Source organism: Enhydra lutris, unplaced genomic scaffold, assembly GCF_002288905.1.
Source record: "Enhydra lutris kenyoni isolate GAN:26980312 unplaced genomic scaffold, ASM228890v2 scaffoldscaffold21, whole genome shotgun sequence".
Classification (NCBI taxonomy): domain Eukaryota; kingdom Metazoa; phylum Chordata; class Mammalia; order Carnivora; family Mustelidae; genus Enhydra; species Enhydra lutris.
Window position 1 is genome coordinate 13047957 of NW_019154105.1, and position 19713 is coordinate 13067669.

At 37.7% G+C, this 19713-nt stretch overlaps 1 protein-coding gene across 1 annotated transcript in view; it reads left to right on the top strand.

Annotated features, from left to right (window-relative positions):
* The window catches only part of LOC111148830 (transmembrane protease serine 11A-like), a 40920-nt gene that overhangs the window by 12952 nt on the left and 8255 nt on the right, over positions 1 to 19713 (top strand). The window contains exons 4-7 of the mRNA XM_022505651.1: positions 6991 to 7058; positions 9169 to 9329; positions 14080 to 14118; positions 16223 to 16394. Coding sequence (XP_022361359.1) covers positions 6991 to 7058; positions 9169 to 9329; positions 14080 to 14118; positions 16223 to 16394 — 440 coding nt within the window. The remainder of the gene's footprint in view (positions 1 to 6990; positions 7059 to 9168; positions 9330 to 14079; positions 14119 to 16222; positions 16395 to 19713) is intronic.

The following is a 19713-nucleotide window of genomic DNA, read 5'->3' on the forward strand; positions in this document are numbered from 1 at the left end:
ATCTTTGTTCATCAGGAATTTTAGCCTGTAGTGTCTTTATCTGGCTTTGGTATTAGGTTAATGCTTGCCTTGTAAAATGAATTTGGGAGTGTTCCTTCCTCTTCATTTTTTTTGGAAAAGTTTGAGAAGAATCAGTGTTAATTTTTCTTTAAATGTTTGGTAGAATTCACTAGTGAAACCATCAGTTTTTCTGTACTGGGCGATTTTGATTACAGATTCAACCTCTTTACTCCTTATTGATCTGTTCAGATTTTCTATTTCTTCATGATTTAATCTTGGTAGGTTGTATGTTTCCGGAAGTTTATCCATTTATTCTAGGTTATCCAATTTGTTAGTATATAATTGTTCACAGTAGTCTCTTATGATCTTTTGTATTTCTGTAGTATCAGTTGTAATATTTCTTCTTTCATTTTCTGATTTTGAGTCTTCTTTTTTTCTTAGTTTAGCCAAAGATTTGTCAATAAAACCAACTCTTCATTTTGTTGATCCTTTCTGTTGTCTTTTAGTCTCTATTTCGTTTATTTTTGCTCTGATCTTTGTTATTTCCTTCCTTCTGCTAACTCTGGGCTTTGTTTTTTTCTTCTACTTCTTTTTTAAAATTTTAATTTCAGTATAGTTAACATAGTGTTATATTGGTTTCAGGTGCACAATAGTTTTTCTTCTTTTCTAATTCCTTGAGGTGTGAATTAGGTTGTTTATTTAAGATCTTTCTTTTTTCTTAATGTAGACATTTATCACTGTGAAATTCCACTTTAGAACTGCTTTTGCAGCATCCCATAGTTTTGATATGTGTTTCCATTTTCATTTGTTTCAAGATTTTTTTTTTCCTTTTGGTTTCTCCTCTGATCCATTGTTTGTTCAGAAGTGTGTTGCTTAATTTCCACATATTTGTGAATTTTCTAGCTTTCCTCCAGTTATTACCTTCTTGTTTCATGCTAGTCAAAACACAGTAGCCAAAACATAGTCAAAAACATAGTATGATTTCAGTCTTAAGTATTTGCTAAGACTTGTTTTGTGACTTATAATGATCTATCATTATAGATCATATAAATCCTAAAGAATTTTCTGTGTGTGCTTGAGAAGAATGTGTATTCTCTTGCTGTTAGGTGGGATATCCTATATATGTCTGGTTAGTCCACTTGGTATAAAGTATGGTCAAGCCCAATGTCTCCTTATTGATTTTCTGTCTGGATGATGGATCCATGATAAAAATGGGATGCTGAAGTCCTCTACTATTATTGTATAGTTTATTTCTCTCTTCAGATCTGTTTGTATTTGCTTGATTTATTTGGGTACTCTAATGTTCGGTAAAATATTTATGGTGGTTATGTCTTCCTGATGAATTGACTCCTTTTTCATTATATAATGACTTTCTTTGTCCTTTGATACCAGTTTTGGCTTATGGTCTCTTGTCTGTATCAGTTTTTGAGGAGGAAGACAACAGAAACAAACAACTATAATAGAGGAAGGAGGTTGATGAAAATATCTGCCTGTATATGTTTAGCATAAACAAATAATGATTAGGAGAAAAATGTGGATGGGTGTGTTCTGAGAGAAGTTTTTTTTTTTTGAGAAAGGAAGCAATATGAACCATCTCTAAACTTCCTGATGAAGTTATGACTATAGCACAATCTTTACTGGATAATCTATTTAGATTATTGTTCATCATTCAGGAAATATAAAAGATTCTAAGAGTAATGATTCATATTCTCTCCCTTTCTCCTTTTCACTGAATAATTTGGAGATTTCAAAGACAACACACCTGGAAAGCACAGGAACCTTCTAAAAAAATGATTTTCCTTTGTCTCAGGCATTCTGGTTTAAATATCTTTAGCACAACTTTGAAAAGACACAAATTATATATTTTCCTCTTCTAAAATGGTAATTCAGAGATCTAAGCCATTGTGTTATGCTGAAAGTTATTAATTTATCCTTTATCACCCTTAATTGCAAACACTTCAATTTATTGAATTTACTTTGCTTCTCAGTCTCAGGAATATAAGCCAATTTGGGATAAGCTTATCCAATATATTGCTACTTGCTATGTGTGATTAAACCGTTACAGATGTCCATCTGTTTCTTTCTAACATCCTATAAGGAAACACTGAGGAGGACTAGGGCGACCAAAGAAATATCTTCAATAATATCACATAATATCACAAGCCATTTGTTGATATCATTACTCCTGGTTTTGGGTTATCAGAATGTCACACTTCCATGGCACTCCATCCACATACCCACAGCCCCCACATGACACTGGATCCAATTGCCATCTCTACTAGACACATTTTTTTTTTTTTTTTTTTTTTTTTTTGAAAGGACTTTTGTGGACACAAATTGACTCAATACCCAGAAGGCCACCAAACTTCAGAATTCCATAAATACTACCACCGTGAAGGGTGTCTACGCTCTACATAGGTTTAGAAAAATTATTCATAGCTGACTTTTTGATTCTTGGGTTTTGCCAAATATCTGGAGTTTTAAATAGACACAACTTTAAAAATTACAATAAGAACTATCAAGATTATAGTTCTCATTTTTAGAGGGCAAAGAAAACAGACTGCCTTGCAAGAGGGCTAAAACAGTTTCTTGACCCCTTAGGTGCTGCCTACTGCACATTGTGGGTAGGAGCTTTTAGTAAAAACTCACCTGTGTGCTCATCCCACGGTCAGCTGTTCAACTGGGCAAGTCACTTCCTCATCTATATAATGCAGATGATAATAGTATTCACCTCAGAGGGTTGATGAGCAAAGCAAATGAGCTCACAAATACAATGGAGTTGGTGCTTGGTGCACTGGTGATACACAACTATGAAGACTATTCCCACCATTATGACTACTGTAGTCTTACCATGGAGGAGCTTTCCATAAACAATCACATTACCTGGTCCAAAAGGAGAAAGGATTCCCATCAGTAATTCATAGTCAATTTGCTTTTTTCTTCAGAAGCATTGGTCTAAATCTGATGAAAAGCTCATTAAAAACTCTTGCAACTTTCCTGGCAAATGCAGGGCTTTCTGATAAATTCTCACTTTCTTTCATTCATTCATCCAAAAAAAACATGCTTTATTCCTACATACTGTAGAGCATGAAAAAATCAATATATAACCTTAAAGGGTGTGTAGTATAGTAAAGGAGATTTTTAAAATTACATAAATAACTATATTAAGGAGGGAGTAGAAGGTATAAGAATGATAAGAAAGATTAAGGCAGAAAGAGGAAAGATTATTCTGAGGTTCAAGGAATAACCACAAAGAAGGTATTACCTGAAATAGACCTTGAAGGAGAGCTCTGATTCAGAAAAGGAGAGCCAGCAGAATGGGGGAGGGTACTACAGATTCAAGGAATAGTCTAAAAAGGACAAGTAAACAGGAAATAAGGGTCAAGCCTGACAGGTACAGGTCTGTTGAAGATGGGATAGACGAGGGGCAACAGAAGGTGATGACCTTCAATATCTGAATCTGTGACCTGAGGCAAAAATGACTTGTGCTTTATTTCCTATTTTTACCGGAGTTCAGCCTTGTAGCAAGGCAATTTCAATTAAGTCTTATTTAAAACTAAACGTGTCTTTTTTTTTTTTTAAGTATCTCTTACACTGTTCTTTATGTGCTACTCTTATTATAATTGGGAGAACACAACAGGATCTGAAGTTTCCTCATGGCATGTTTGTGTGTCCTTTGATTCTCAGGGCTCATCTGGTGTGACATTGGAAGAAACTGTTTTTCTGTCATTAGCTGATCTCTTGGTGCCATATCTACCTGAAGGTCGCAATCTCAGCCCTGAGACACCTCCTATGTAAATACTGAGATTGCTGAGAGAAAAGCCAAGTTGGGAAGCTTCTGACAGTGAAAGGCGTGGGCCATGTGTAAACAAACTTGTTCAGGAATGAGAGCTGATTGCATGGGCGCGTCTCCCTAACTCTTTTATTAAACACTCAACTAACCTTCAATTGCCCTTTTAGAACTTAATCTCAGCGCAACTTCCAGCATTTCAAAATTATCAGACCTAAAGAGGTACTACCCTGAAAGGGGTGGGGTCTGTGTTTAATGTTAAGTGACTAATTACAACAAGCAAACTCTGCGAATGCCCCAGAATGGGAGGTGGGCTAGATTTAGAAATCAGTATCTCTATTAGCTTGTGTAAATAATACACTTAAAACAAACTGGCACACAGTTTTGTTTTGTTTTTTTTAAAGTGTTTTTAACTCTTACAGATTTAGAATGCCAAAGTATCAGCAGAGTATTTCTTATGAGCTAACCCTTCATCTTCCAGGAAAGATTAATCATGATTAATGACTCATCATTATCTTAGGGTCTCTAGAAAGCTAGTTCACACACAAAATCCATTCAGCAATAGAGTTTAGGTTCCTGTTTCTCCGATTCACCCCTGTTGGAAATTCCTTCATTGCAGAAACCCTTTAAGCCAGTCCCTGTGCGGCAGCATTTCTCCACGTTTTCCTCAGGCCACCCAAATCACCTGAAGATCTTGGGCCTCACCCCAGGCTAATAAAAGAGACTTTATAGGGAGGGGCAGGGTCCTGGAATTTGTATTAGAAGGAAGAAAACTTTATTTCTATGATTAGTGAAGTCACTTATGCCTAGATTCCCCTTACGAGGTTCTTCAGCTTCTCTCTTCCCAAACAACTGAACCAACGACAGGACTGATGCTGGGTGTAGGTATTCTCAGCAGCCACGTGACTTTAGAATGATGTCATCTAAAATCAAAAACTTAATCTAATACCTTCACCAACAAGTTATAAACAGCCAAGGGAACATCTGTGGGTGGAATTTCAGAGGATAATTACAAACGTCTATAAATACTCAGCTGCTATTTACTTTTCTTCCATTTAATATTTGGCACTATTTTCCTGTAGAGTTGGCATGGGTTTGGTTTTTTTTTCTTTTTTTTTTTTTCCTTTTCTTTCCTTTTGGACTTTCCCCAGATACTGAGTAATAAGAATAGCTGTATGCAACGAAAAGAGAAATCGTTACCTCAATGTCACTCCTCCAAAAACACACCTCCCAAAACAATTTCATTCCTAGCTTATAAACCCCACACCTTCTCAGTCCATTTAAACTCTTCTTACATAAATACAAATAAGTGTATATTTTGGATACTAGCAGTTTTTCAATTTTCTAAATACTGCCTTTGATCTTCAGGTTTACAAATATACAACCAATTATATCTTGACAAGTTCTATAGTTTAAGTCAACCTGATGTTTATTTTATAATGTATCGTTTTGGTTCTGTGAAAGAACTTGAAGTAAAATGTACATCACATTGATCAAGGAGGCTGGCATTTAATGAGAAGAGATGGCCCCGCAAACAGAAAATCTAAATATAAGTCCCAGTTTATGATCCCCACGATGCCAGGGAATTTTTATATAATGTCTCCAAGTGTCAAATAAAATACAAATCGAGATCATTTTTTTAACTTTATTTTTTCAGTGTTCCAAGATTCACTGTTTATGCATCACACCCAGTGCTCCATGCTATACGTGCCCTCCTTAATACCCACCTCCAGGCTCACCCACCCCTCCCTTCCAAAACCCTCAGTTTGTTTCTCAGATTCTACAGTCTCTCACAGTTCATCTCCCAAGATCATTTTTATTCCATACCAGTTATCGTAAGGGTTAAAGGAGACCAGGAGTATTTTGTGTCCCAATTAAGTACTTGTGAATGCCTGGTAGTGCTAAGGAAGCCATGACTTGTTCCTTGATCTCTGACATAGCCTTCCATTTATTTTCATGTTTTTGCATTTTTCAAAATGAGTTGGTTTTCTTGCCCCTTCCTTAAAGACTTAGGAAGTGGGTTTTGCACATTTGGTTCATCAAACGTGAAATGCAACGCTCGTTTAATTTAGATGACACTGTTGCCACCAAGTGGTCACTAAGAGTTACTGCAAGTCAAACCCCAGGCGTGATAAGCCACAGCCACATGATGCTGGATCAGGCAATTAAAATTCTGTGCAAATGAACCAAAAGTAGTAGCTTATTTTCTCCTTCCATGGTGATATAAACTGAGTAATACAGCTTTCATCTAAATCTACAACGCTGTCTTACTCCTTCTTCCTCCCTGATTTACACTAGGGCCCACAACCAACAACAATTTAAAAATCGTTGGCTCTCTCCCAAATGCCTAACGCCTGTTCTCTGTACTTAGAGCCAAAGACCTGCAGAGAAATCTGAGACCTGCGATGCCAGGATTGGGGGGTCGGGAACCACCTGCAGATCACTACCAAAATATACCCAACATCTTATGTGTGTTTAATCGTTATACCCTATGAGCAGCATATCAGTATCTTTTTTTTTAAAGATCTTATTTATTTATTTGACAGAGAGAGATCACAAGCAGGCAGAGAGGCAGGTAGAGAGAGAGGAGGAAGCAGGCTCCCCGCTGAGCAGAGAGCCCGATGCGGGGCTCGATCCCAGGACCCTGAGATCATGACCTGAGCCAAAGGCAGTGGCTCAACCCACTGAGCCACCCAGGCGCCCCTCAGTATCTTTTTTTACAGGTTGGAAAACTGAGGCTCAGATTGGTTCAGTAACTTCCAACGTTGCCCAGTTCGTGAGCAGCAGGATAGTCTTCAAACCCAATACTCAACCAAGGTTCTCTCAAAGCCTCCCTCCATGCCACATTTTGGCTCTGGGTCTTTTGGCTTCACCTTCTATAGAATTTTAGGAAGATTCTTTAAGTACCTATGTCAGCCCATTAGAATTACCTGGGGAGGTTTTTAAAAATATGAATGCCTAGGTTCCTTCCTAATCAATTATAACCAAAACTCTGAGGGGCTCCAGTGTCTATAATTTAAAAAAAAAAAAAAAAAAAAAACCTGCCAATGATTGTTTCACTATGAGAATTGAAAGCCACTGGTGTAAAACAATATTACTCATGTTAAAATTCTTTTTTATTTTTTAGCCTTTAATCAGAAGGATATTTTTATTATAAAATATCTTATTAACACGGAGTTTTTCTCTTGTTGTAATAACAGGTGGATGAGATATTTATAGATTCAGCCTTGAACAAGCATTATATCAAGAACCAAGTAGTCAGACTGACGTATGTATGTTTGGGCAAAGGTGGACTCCCAACCTGGAGGGACATAGGGCAAGGGAGATGGGAACACTCATATGTTGTTGTCTCTGTGAGGTTGGCTTTTGCCTAAGATTTCTCATGAATGGTATCTCTATATGGTCTGGAGATACAGGGCTGACCACCATTTTCTAAATGCGAAAACTAAGATGCAGGGAAGTTAAGTGATACGTTCAAAGTTCCCCAAGTGACAGAAAAAGGATTCAAACCCCATCAACTGATTGTAAGGCCCAGGACTACCAGAACCTGTGCCCTTGGGAAAACCCATCAAGTTGTCTTGACAGATGTATCAGTTCAAAAATAAGAAGGCAAAGTTTGACTGCAGAATGGGATCGTAAGTTTTACCTGTAATGAAGTCCCAGGAGGCATTCTCAAACAAAAAATGTTCCTGTTTTAACAGATTTTCTGTTTGTATGGTAAAGGGAGAAGGCTCATATCAATTGCAGAAATTACTCAGAGGCTTCAACTGTGTTATTTGGAAAGCATGTAGCAGAACATAGGTACATAATAGGCGCAAACCTATTAGCCTTTAAGACTCATCCTCCTAAAAAATGAATATATTCAGACTGATTTATATAGAGGAAATAATTTTTTTACAACACACTAATGTCTTATTAGAAGACTTATTCCAAGTTCCTTACACCTTTACTAAATAACTAGTAACCTCCAGAAGGATTTTATAATATAAATTAGATAAATTCTACAATGTTTAGGAGATAAAAAGCACATATTTGCTGAAATTCTCTGGATTTCGTATCATTTCTTTTCAAATTCTGATTTGCCATAACATTCTAGAAACATTATTATAGTCTTGTGAACTCCATGAAATTTATAGTCATTATAACTTGTAAGTTTCTCTGTGGACCCAGAGAAATTCTACCTCATAAACAATGTTTTCCTTCTGTCTAAAGAGGGAAAATTAACTTGGTCTTACATTTGCCAATATGTCATAAAATTCTGATTATTTGTATCTTCACATTCTGGAGCCTAAATGGACAACAATATGTAAAAGTGCCTCAGAATCAATATGATTTCCTGTTTTTAGTCAAAGGATTCAGAAGAATTAGGCCTGTAGTGCTTTTCAGAGCTTGGGTCTTTTGAAGTGTAAAAATAAGAGAAAAAGTAGATCAGTACATCAGTACATAGATTTAATTTTTTAAAGGCTTTTAATTGTTTGGTTTTCCTAATTTAAAAGGAAAAACTGAATACTACAGAGAGAGAGACTTGAACTTGTTTATATGAAAAAAAGTTCAAGGAACTGGACATGTTTAATCTGGAGAAGACTCAGGAACCAGGAATGTCAGTGTCTTCAAATATTTTTTTTTTAAGATTTTATTTATTTGACAGAGAGAGATCACAAGTAGACGGAGAGGCAGGCAGAGAGAGAGAGAGGGAAGGAGGCTTCTTGCTGAGCAGAGAGCCCGATGTGGGACTCGATCCCAGGACCCTGAGATCATGACCCGAGCCGAAGGCAGCGGCTTAACCCACTGAGCCACCCAGGCGCCCCAGTGTCTTCAAATATTTTATGTGGGAGAGGAACTTGATGTTTTGTATATGTACCAACTGGTAGACCTAATCCTAATGTAGTGGAAGATATAAAGAGACACATTTCAACTCAAAATGAAGAATTCTCTTAAAATCAGAGCTGACCAAAGAGAAACAGCCTCTGGAGGGAAGTAAATTTCCCATCATTTTAATTACTGCCCTGGGGTTAGAGGGCCATGGGTGCCTAGAGGTGATGTAGGTATCAGCTGGCCAAAGAGACCACTAAAGTTTCTTCTGATCCTCAGACTTTACAATTTGGATGAAATTTTTTTGAGATCTGAATCTTACCCAACTGCTATAACAAGCCTTCAAATTAATGGGGAAAATTTGCTCAAAATATGATGGAAACTTGAAGAGGGAACATATAAAATGATCTTGGGTCAGACAGTGACAGAGAGATGAATGTCGATGTAAAAAGATTAGTTCTCAACACTTTTAGCAATTAAGGCATAATTCAGGGGTGTTAAATCCAGGAAAGAGTGTAAGACCCAATGTATTCCTTGAATAAACATCTTTCTCTTGTACGTTGCAGTCCAGAGGAAGATGGTGTGAAAGCAGACATCGTTATGGTGTTTCAGTTCCCCTCTACTGAGCAAAGGGCCTTAATAAAGGAGAAAATCCTTAGCATCTTAAATCAGAAGATAAGGAACACAAGAGCCTTACCCATAAATGCGTCTTCAGTTCAAGTTAATAGTAAGTAGGTACACCCTTTTTTCGGGTGTGAAGTTTTCTACTAGTTCTACTTTATGTCTTATCTTAAACTTACTTACCATTAACTTCCATCCCAAATAACAACTAGAATTTAGATGGGAAAAATTTTTTCAAGTTAAAAAAATGGCATTTCAAGGTTTTATGTTTCTCTGATAAAAGCAAGTCTGAAGTTAGTTGTCAAGTGGTTTTTCCTGTAGGTATTGACCAGCAGTCATCCTTAAATAAAGGCAAACCTTACCACTAATAGAGAATTAATCTGATCCAGCCACTGCCTCCATGACTAAGCTAGTGAAAACACCAAGCATTTAGCAACAACTATTTTTCAGGGCATGACCTTCCTAAAACATAAACTCATGTGTTGCCTTTTAAAAATATGGATGATTTCTGTATATAGTGAAATTATGACATTTCTCTTAACTTTTTCTCCTGTGGGCATTTGGGAAAATGATAAACCAACTTTGGAGCCACTAAAGCCACCTTAAAAGTGATGTTTTAAAAATCTCTGAGCTACAGGAAACAAACTGACGGTTACTGGAGGGGAGCGGGTGGGAGGGATGGGGTGGCAGGGTGATGGACACCGGGGAGGGTGTATCCTATGGTGAGAAAAAAAATAAAATAAAATTTTTTTAAAATCACTGAGCTAGGAAAAAAATCACTGGAAACCATTATGCCATTATCATTACTCTAAAAAGTCAAACCAATCTTTATCAAGTCCCTTTTCTACACTCTTCACATGCAGCATCTAATTTCTATATTCTTAGGAAGTAGGCAAATTCACCTTTATAAATATGAAAGAGAAACAAAAAATTAAGGACACTAACAAATAAAAGGATGTAAGATTCAAATCTAGATCTCTAATTTCTTGAGAGGCTTTATATTAAAAAAGTGCTCTGGGTCAAACACGTCTTAGAAATTCTGTCTATGATATTCATCTCTTATATTAGCATATTAAAGCTCTGTGGAGTCCAGCTAGACACAAACCTGTTTACCCTTGTGCATTAAGCTACTTCTGCAATACTTACTTCTGGCACACAAGTGCAGATTTCTCGTACAAATTCCAATGGATACCAGACTTAAGAGAGTTTCAGGGTAAGTAATTAATATCAGAGGTGAAACAGGATGCCCTACCCTTGTAAGGGTCTGGCTGACTCCTCAAGAGGAAACCTGACCAGGAAGTGAAAATCTGAGGGAATGGGATGGGCGCGAGTTTGCTGGTGAAGAGTCAGCTACTCCAGGAATAAAGCTGGGGACCTCTCCCAACCCAGGAGGGAAGAACCTGTCAAGGGCTTAATCCACCTTGTTAAGTGGGGAAACAAATGAGTCAAGGTTGTGAAATAGTGGCAATTCTGATAAATTATATGACGCGTTGTGTGTGACTTCCAATAACCAGTTAATTTGCCAGAAATTTAAAAGCCTGAGCTATCTGAAACCAGCAATGAAACACAAAATGGCTATCAGTTGCCTGGCCTTTTTGTTTTCTACAGGCTCAGTTTATGTGCTACACTTTAATCTTAATGACTAGTAGCTTAAAAGGCAGGATGTTGTTGGAGAACCTGATTTGAAAGTTAACCCCACCGAGTCACTTTAAGACCACCCAAGTAATTGGCCCATGACTTTACCTCTGGTCTCTCATCCATAAAAATTGCAATTATTCTTCCTGTAATCATGTATATGAGGATGTATAAGAAAATAGAAAATGTGAAACATATGGGCCATTACTACTTAGAAAGCTAGTAAATTCTACACGTGCTTTGGAAACCTGAAAGCATAATGCGAGTTACTGGTAGTAGAAAAAGCTGAAACCTTGAAAGTTTCCAAATTTCCAAATGTAAAAAGAGGAGTGTTTACTAACATTTAGGAAAACCCACTTAGTGAAAACCTCAGCAGAATCCTCAAGGCAAAATCACAGCTCTCCATGAACACTCAATCTGGGCGGTTCCCAATGAGTGGAAAACTTGAAATTCTAGACCAAGTCTAGAAATAACCCTGCAGCCCAAGATTATCTGTTATTTGTCAAGAATCTGTGGGTTGGTTTTGTTTTTTTTGTTTTGTTGTTTTCTGGGGTTTCTTTTGAAAAACAAACACTGCGTGGTATGGATCCTTTGTGGGATGCAGTGTGTCAAAGGGAAGCTAAAATCGGCTCCTTTGCATTGCAAACACTGATGGGGTCCGTGATCAAAGGATCTAGACTGATACAAAGCAAAGGTCAAGCAAAGCTTGATTTCACGCCAGCACAGAGAATCAAACCGACCGCCGGGGCCATCTCCTACGGAGAGAGTGACCCCTCCACCCCCAGCCTCACAGACCAGTTTTTATAGAGCAAAGGCCATGTGGTTGAGCCTGGTCAATGAGATTGTAACACAGAGAGATAATTGCATAGTCATGCTAGATCACAAACGGGTGGCCAATTGAATTACAATTTACCCTATAGTAGCTGTTTGAAGAAGCCTATCATTTTGGTGAGAATTGGCGCCCAAAAGGCAGGGTTTATATTCTTTGGTGGTTAGGGAGATAGTATGTGCGCTTTACTGATTGGACACCTCCATCCACCTGGGCTGAATTGTCCTTGCATCTGGGCTCTGTTATCTCAGCCTGACCTTACCCGTCCTTATATCTGGGCTCTTTTATCAGGGACTGGTCAGCCATATTTTACTGGTTTCCCAGACTTGTTTCTAAGTAAGTTCCTCTGGGCGGGGGGCAGGGTCAATTTAAGTTCACTGCATGAACAACAAAATGGCTGTTCTACCGAGATGGGGTCACTCTGGCTAAGTAGGCCCTTACAACACCATGGCTGTGAAAGAGCAGGTCACTGCCTACATTTGGTTCATGTGTGCTCCAGGTCCCCTCATGGTCTTTGTAGCATGCAGACCCCTGAATACTAACTCAATTACTCTCAACTCAGAAGTATGTTAGAGGCTCATTTTCATGACTTAGGTGTTAATGTTCATTTCACTCCTTCACATGAAAAGTAAAATTATTTCGTAAAAATTAGATATCAACAGCTAGTTACTTGCATGGGGATATTTTAACTCTAAGTGTAATCATTCTCCCTAAAAATTCACTCCTCAAAAATCCAATTACACTCACAACCATTTCAAACAACCTGGTATCCTTCCTGGAAAGGGGAAATTTGCATCTTGCTCAAACTAAGATGAAGTTTTGAGGAAGAATTCTAATATCATACTACTTTCCATTTTAATCCATTACTAACTAATGTAGGAAATACTAAATTATGTTTTAAAAATTGAAACAAGAAATTTGTTTCTTGTTTCTTGTTTCTTGTCGAACTACATTTGACAGAAAATTGAGTTCTTCTGCAGAGTAAATACTGAGAATCTGTCCTGAGCAATTGATTCTTCATCAAATAATGACTTGGGCATGAATGTAAGGGTATTATTTTTTTAAAGATTTTATTTATTTATTTATTTGGGAGAGAGAGCACAAGTAAGCAGAGCGGCAGGCAGAGAGAGAGGGAGAAGCAGGCTCTTCACTGAGCAGGGAGCCCAATGTGGGGCTTGATCCCAGGACCCTGGAATCATGACCTGAGCAGAAGGCAGCTGCTTAACCAACTGAGCCACCCAGGCGCCCCTGTAAGGGTATTCTTGAATTGGATACTTTCAAAATTCCTGCTTCACTGAATTCATCCTTACCAGTTTGCCAAGTTGGATTTATAGAAGGTGAGTAGAAAGAAACATTCTTATTTTGCACAATGTAAAGTTAGAGACAGAGAGTATGAGTCTGAGAAACATGGCACTGGTCGAAATAAGTAAAACAGTTTATCCTCATTCTGCTCAGTAAGGTTTTTTATCTTGAAAATCAACACGATTTTCAAATAACCTTCCATCAATTTAAGTTGAAATGTTCATGTGTCCTTTGTCAGATTTTTTTTAAATTTTATTTATTTATTTGACACACAAAGAGAGAAAGAGAGCACAACAGGGGAAGGAGCAGGCAGAGGGAGAGGGAGAAGTAGGCTCACAGACCAGGGAGCCGGATGCGGGGCTCAGTTCCAGGACCCTGGGATCATGACCTGAGCCAAAGGCAGACAGACAATGACTGAGCCACCCAGGCGTCCCAATCCTTTGTCAGATTCTTAACTTTGTTGGAAATTGAGAAAATTTGATTTTAGATTCTGTCCAATAATTGGTCTTTACCAATATTCAGTAGATGTTGGATAAGACTACATAGTCGTTTATTCTTCAGAAAAAATCATTTTGACAATTTAGTAATTGTTTTAGAAGTATTTTAAATATAGTTTATATGGGTGGTTTCAAAGATTTTTTTTCATTCCTAAACCCTTTGACTAAAGAAAGGCTTACATGAATTCTTCAACAGAAGAGATAAAAGCAGAGCTGCTCTGACTAAGGCTGGGTTTGAGCCTGGAGACCCCATCTACTTGCTCCCTCTTTCCCCATTTTCTCTATCTCCTGAAGTGAAATCCAAAGAGGCTATATCCTGCCCATTAGGAAATCCCTGTTCTGAATTAATACAAACTACTTGTGGGTTCAATCATCCACTATTTGTGTCTTAATCACCTACAGCTTGAGGATTTTTCCACCTACCCAGAGGTTGCCTATGAATCTCTATAAAAATTGTATACATATCTAGTTTATTGGGTTGCCATTCTCCTGATTACATGCTCGATTGTCCAGAGTTCATATAGTCAATATCCTCTGAAAGACCAACTAAGACCATATCACATTATCAATCTATATTCCATTTTGTTTTTCAGCAATGAGCTCATCAACAGGGAAGCTAACTGTCCAAGCATGTAAGTCTAGTTAGCTTCTAAAAACAAATTCAATTTCCACATCAAAAAGGACAATGTCTTCAAGTATTACCTCATAATTTCCCATCCATGTCACACATTCTCTTTGGAAGAGACTAACAACGGGACAACAGATGGAAATACATTTTTCTAACTCTGAAACTGATCTTTTTCGTCATGTTCAAGAAAAACATTTCACATGGTGGGAATTTGGGGGTAATTTAAATAAATTATGCATTTCTGCCTTGGAATAAATGGGCTTGTTTTTCTAATTTTAGAAATGCTATGAAATGTTCTTTCTGCTGAGAAATAAAATCAAAGAAAGCAATAAATGGGGAGGAAACAGACCGTATTGTCTATGACTGAGCTATAAAATTTGCTTAATACATTCATTTTCATGGTTGACAGCAGCTCCATCCACTCACTCCATATCACTGTGGCCTAAATTTTGAAAGATTTTATCAAAGTGGTGATGAATTTGAACAAAGGTATTCATGCATTTGCCTCTGTATCTTGCAAACACACTATATATTTCTATTCATTCAACAAGTATCTTTTTCACATCTACCAAGTGCCAGAAAGCGAATCCCACTATGAATAAGACACGATCCCTCCTCTAAAATGAAGAGTTCGAAGATAGGGGAAGACATAAATAAATCAGGAAATGTTAAAATAGTGTAATAAATGCTACAATAGAGAAAGTGCACAATGTGATTGACAGTCAATCACAGAGTCAGCTTAACCCGGTTTTATAGGGTCAGAAAATGATCCCTGAGACAGGAGAGAGAAGGAGATGGCATGAATCGAGTGGCAAGTAAAATAAGTGTCCTGGACAGGGGCAGTTGTATGTAAAAATATCTTCAGAAAAGCAAGAACATGGTCATTTCTTATAACTGAAAAATGTCAGTGTAACTGGAACATAGAATGGGAAATGGGTATGATTAATAGTGATCAAGGACCAGAACCATACTGAAACATTTTGACTTTATTTGAAAGGCAATGAGAAGTCACTAAAGGGTTTACACATATAAGAAAGATTACTCAGTTTTCAGTATGGAGAATAGATCAAAAGAGCTGGACAGAAGCAGGGTGACAAACTAAAGCTATCCTAGTCCTCCAGATGAGAAAAAAGGTAGTCTACACTAGAGTGATGGCAGAGTGGTGGAGATTTCTGAAATGACAGGCCACGGGGCACCTGGGTGGCTCAGTGGGTTAAAGCCTTCGGCTCAGGTCATGATCCCAGGGTCCTGGGATCGAGCCCCGCATCGGGCTCTCTGCTCCATGGAAAGCCTGCTTCCTCCTCTCTCTCTCTGCCTGCCTCTCTGCCTACTTGTGATCTCTGTCTGTCAAATAAATAAATAAAATCTTAAAAATAAATAAATAAATAAATAAATAAAATGACAGGCCACAGTGCTGTGTAGTCAATATAAATAAAATGAGTTTTCTTTTTCAATACTCAATTAGTTGGAAGAAGATTTGAACTACAATACTTTCTTTATTAGCACCATGTTCATAACAAGCTTAATTCTGAGAAACCCTAAGTAGCAAAATAATCTCTGATCTGATACACATAATACAGTACATATTTATTCCCACCAATAGTGAATGGGATATTTATGTGGAAACAAGGAACTCTCTATCCTGAAGAGTGAGAAACTGGTCATCATACATTAACCCATGCACACCTTAGGAACTAGTCACACAGAAAAATATACGGGAGAAGGAGTTCCAACAAATGGGCAATTACTTGTCTGGGGAGCTCTTCTGGTGAAAATTTCAGGTCAAAGTAACACACTGGGTCTTCTGAAACTGGGAAGCAATAGTCTTAGTAGGAGTTCCCAGGACATCTAAAGTCCTCAGGACACCTACTTTGTGATATATCAACCCTTTGTAGTTTAACATAGCTTTAGTAAGCAATATATATCCACAGATAAACACAGGGATGAGCAAAACATCAACATATCAGGAAACAAAAAGGATAGATATTAATATTGTATATGTTTATATAATGATAAATGTCAATACTAGATTAGAGCTCTCTCTTAGGTACTCTGAACCAAAGACTACAGAGACATTTCTTATGACTTAATGATCTTATCTCTTACAGGTTGTGGTAAACGAGTTGTTCCATTAATAGTCAACAGAATAATGTCTGGAGACATCGCAGCCAAGGCTGCCTGGCCTTGGCAAGCTTCCCTTCAGCGTAATAACATACATCAGTGTGGGGCCACCCTGGTCAGTAATACATGGCTCATCACAGCAGCGCACTGCTTTACGAAGTAAGTTATTGACTCTAAGTTGGCCTCCACTACTGTTAAAAACTGAGTTTTATTATGTTCTGAGTAATAACCAATACCCCCAAATATTACTGAGGTAAATGAGAAACTTTTCTTTCTGGTTCTTTTCTAATATAATGTTACAGTTGTATACTTCTTTGCAAAATTAGTGGGGGTAGTAGTAATTATCTTAGCACTCATAGGTCACGGCCTCACAGGTTTTGGGAAGGGGTGTTGGAGTATAGTTTACACAGATGTTACATTAGTTTCTGGTGTATAACATGGTGATTCAGCTTCTCTATGTGTTACACTGTGCTCACCAAAAGTGTAACTGCCATCCATCACCATACAACACTATTACAGCATCACTGACTATATTTCCCATGCTGTGCCTTTTATTCCTGGAAGTTATTCATTCTACATTTTTCTCACCCCTCAATCTTCCTCTCCTCCAGCAACCATCAGTTTGTTCTCCGTATTTATAAGTCTGATTCTACCTGTTTACTCCTTTTTTTTTTTTTTCAGGTTCCACACATGAGTGAAATAATATGGCATTTGTCTTTCTCAGTCTCAATTATTTATTATTGGCATAATACTTTCTAGGTTCATCCATGCTATTGCAAATAGCATAATCTCCTCCTTTCTTATGGCTGTGTATTATTCCTCTGTGTGTGTGTGTGTGTGTGTGTGTGTGTGTGTGTGTACACCTCACATCTTCCTTATCTATCTGTTTATCAGTGGATACTTAAGTAACCTCCATATTTGGGCTATTGTAAATAATGCTGCATTAAAACATAGGGGTGCATATAAAATTTTCTTGCTTCTTTTTTTTTTAAGTTTTTATCTAAATTCCAGTTAACATACAGTGTAATATTAGTTTCAGCTATACAATTTAGTGCTTCAACACTTACATACAACACCCAGGGCTCATCATAATAACTGTACTCCTTAATCCCCACCACCTACTTAACCCATCCTTCCACTCACCACCCCTCTGGTAACCATCAGTTTATCCCCTATAGTTAAGAGTCTGTTTCTTTGTTTGCCTCTCCTTTGTTCCCCTATGCTCTTTGGTTTGTTTCCTAAATTCGACATACGAGTGAAACCATATACTATTTGTCCTTCTCTGACTTACTTCACTTAGCATAATACTCTAGCTCCATCCATGTCATTGCAAATGGTTAAGATTTCATTCTTTTTTATGGCTAAGTAATGTATATATACCATATCTTATTTATCCATTCATAATGGACATTTGGTCTGTTTCCATAATTTGGCTATTGTAAATAATGCTGCTATAAACATGCATCCCTTCGAATTAGTATTTTTGTATTCCTTGGGTAAATACCTAGTAGTGTGGTTGTTAGATAATAGGGTAGTTCTACTTTCAACTTTTTGAGGAGTCTTCATACCGTTTTCCAGAGCGGCTGCACCAGTTTGCATTCCCACCAACAGTGTAAGGGGGTTTCCCTTTTCTCCATATCCTCGCCAATACTTGTTGTTTCTTACATTATTGACTTTAGGTATTCTGACAAGTGTGCCGTGATGTCTCATTATAGCTTTGACTTAGAGTGCATGTATCTTTTTGAATTAGTGTTTTTTAGTGTTTTTTGTTTTCTTTGAATAAATACCCAGTAATGGTATTACTGTGTCATATGGTAATTCTATTTTTAATTTGTGAGAAACCTCTATATGGTTTTTCACAATAGCTATACCAATTTACATTCTCACCAACAGTGCTCAAGAGTTCCTTTTTCTCCACATCCTGGCCAACACATTTTTCTTATCTTTTTAATTTTAGTCATTCTGATAGGTTTACGGTGATGTCTCATTTGGGGTTTTTTATTCTTTTTTTTAAATTTCATTTTATTTTATTTCTTTTCAGTGTTCCAGAATTCATTGTTTATGCACCACACCCAGTGCTCCATGCAATACGTGCCCTCCGTAATACCCACCACCAGCCTCACCCCACCCCCCACCCCCTCCCCTCCAAAACCCTCAGTTTGTTTCTGAGTCCACAGTCTCTCTTTTTTTTTTTTTTAAAGATTTTATTTATTTGTCAGAGAGAGAGAGTACACACAAGCAGGCAGAGAGGCAGGCAGAGAGAGAGGAGGAAGCAGGCTCCCTGCCGAGCAAGGAGCCCGATGAGGGACTCGATCCCAGGACCCCAGGATCATGACCTGAGCCGAAGGCAGTGGCTTAACCCACTGAGCCACCCAGGCGTCCCATCACAGTCTCTCATTCTTTGTCTCCCTCTCAAGTTTCCTCCAACTCACTTCTCCTCTCCATCTCCCAATGTCCTCCATGTTATTCCTCATGCTCCACAAGTAAGTGAAACCATATGATAAATAACTGACTCTCTCTGCTTGACTTCTTTCACTCAGCATAATCTCTTCCAGTCCCATCCATGTTGATACAAACGTTGGGTGTTCATCCTTTCCGATGGAGGCATAATACTGCATTGTATATATGGGCCATATACACAAAGATAAACTCATTTGGTCTTGATTTGCATTTCTCTGATGACCAGTGATGTTGAGCATCTTTTCATGTGTCTGTTGGCCGTCTGTAGGTTTTCTTTGGGAAAATGTCTGTTTGGGCCCTCTACCCATTTTTCAGTTAGAGCATTTGTTTTTTGGGGGTTGTTTGATGTTGTTGTTGTTGTTGTTGTTGTTGTTGTTGTTTTGGTGTTGAGTTGTATAAATTCTTTTTATATTTTGAATATAAACCCATTATCAGATATGTCATTTGCAAATATATTCTTTCACTCAGTAGGTTTCCTTCCTTTTTGTTTCATTGATGATTTCATTCACTGTGCAAAAGATCCCACATAGCCAAAGCAATCTTAGGAAAAAATAGGGCTATAGGAATCACAATCCCAGATTTCAAGGTAGACTACAAAGTTGTACTCAAGAAAATATGATATTGGCACAAAAATGGACACGCAAGTCAATAGAGCAGAATAAAGTTCCCAGAAATAAACCCACCATTATATGGTCAATTAATCTGTGACAAAGAAGACAAGAATATACAATGGGAAAACACAGTCTTTTCAACAAATGGTGTTGGGAAAACTGGACAGCTACATGCAAAAGAATGAAGCTGTACCACCATCTTCTAACATACACAAAAGTAAACTCAAAGTGGATTAAAGACCTACATGTGAGACCTGAAACTATAAAATTCCTAGAAGAAAACAGGCAACAATCATTTTGACATAAGCTGTGGAAACATTTTTCTAGACATGTTTCCTTGGATAAGGGAAACAAAAGCAAAATTAAACTATACCAAAACTACACTACCATTTTGGGACTACACCAAA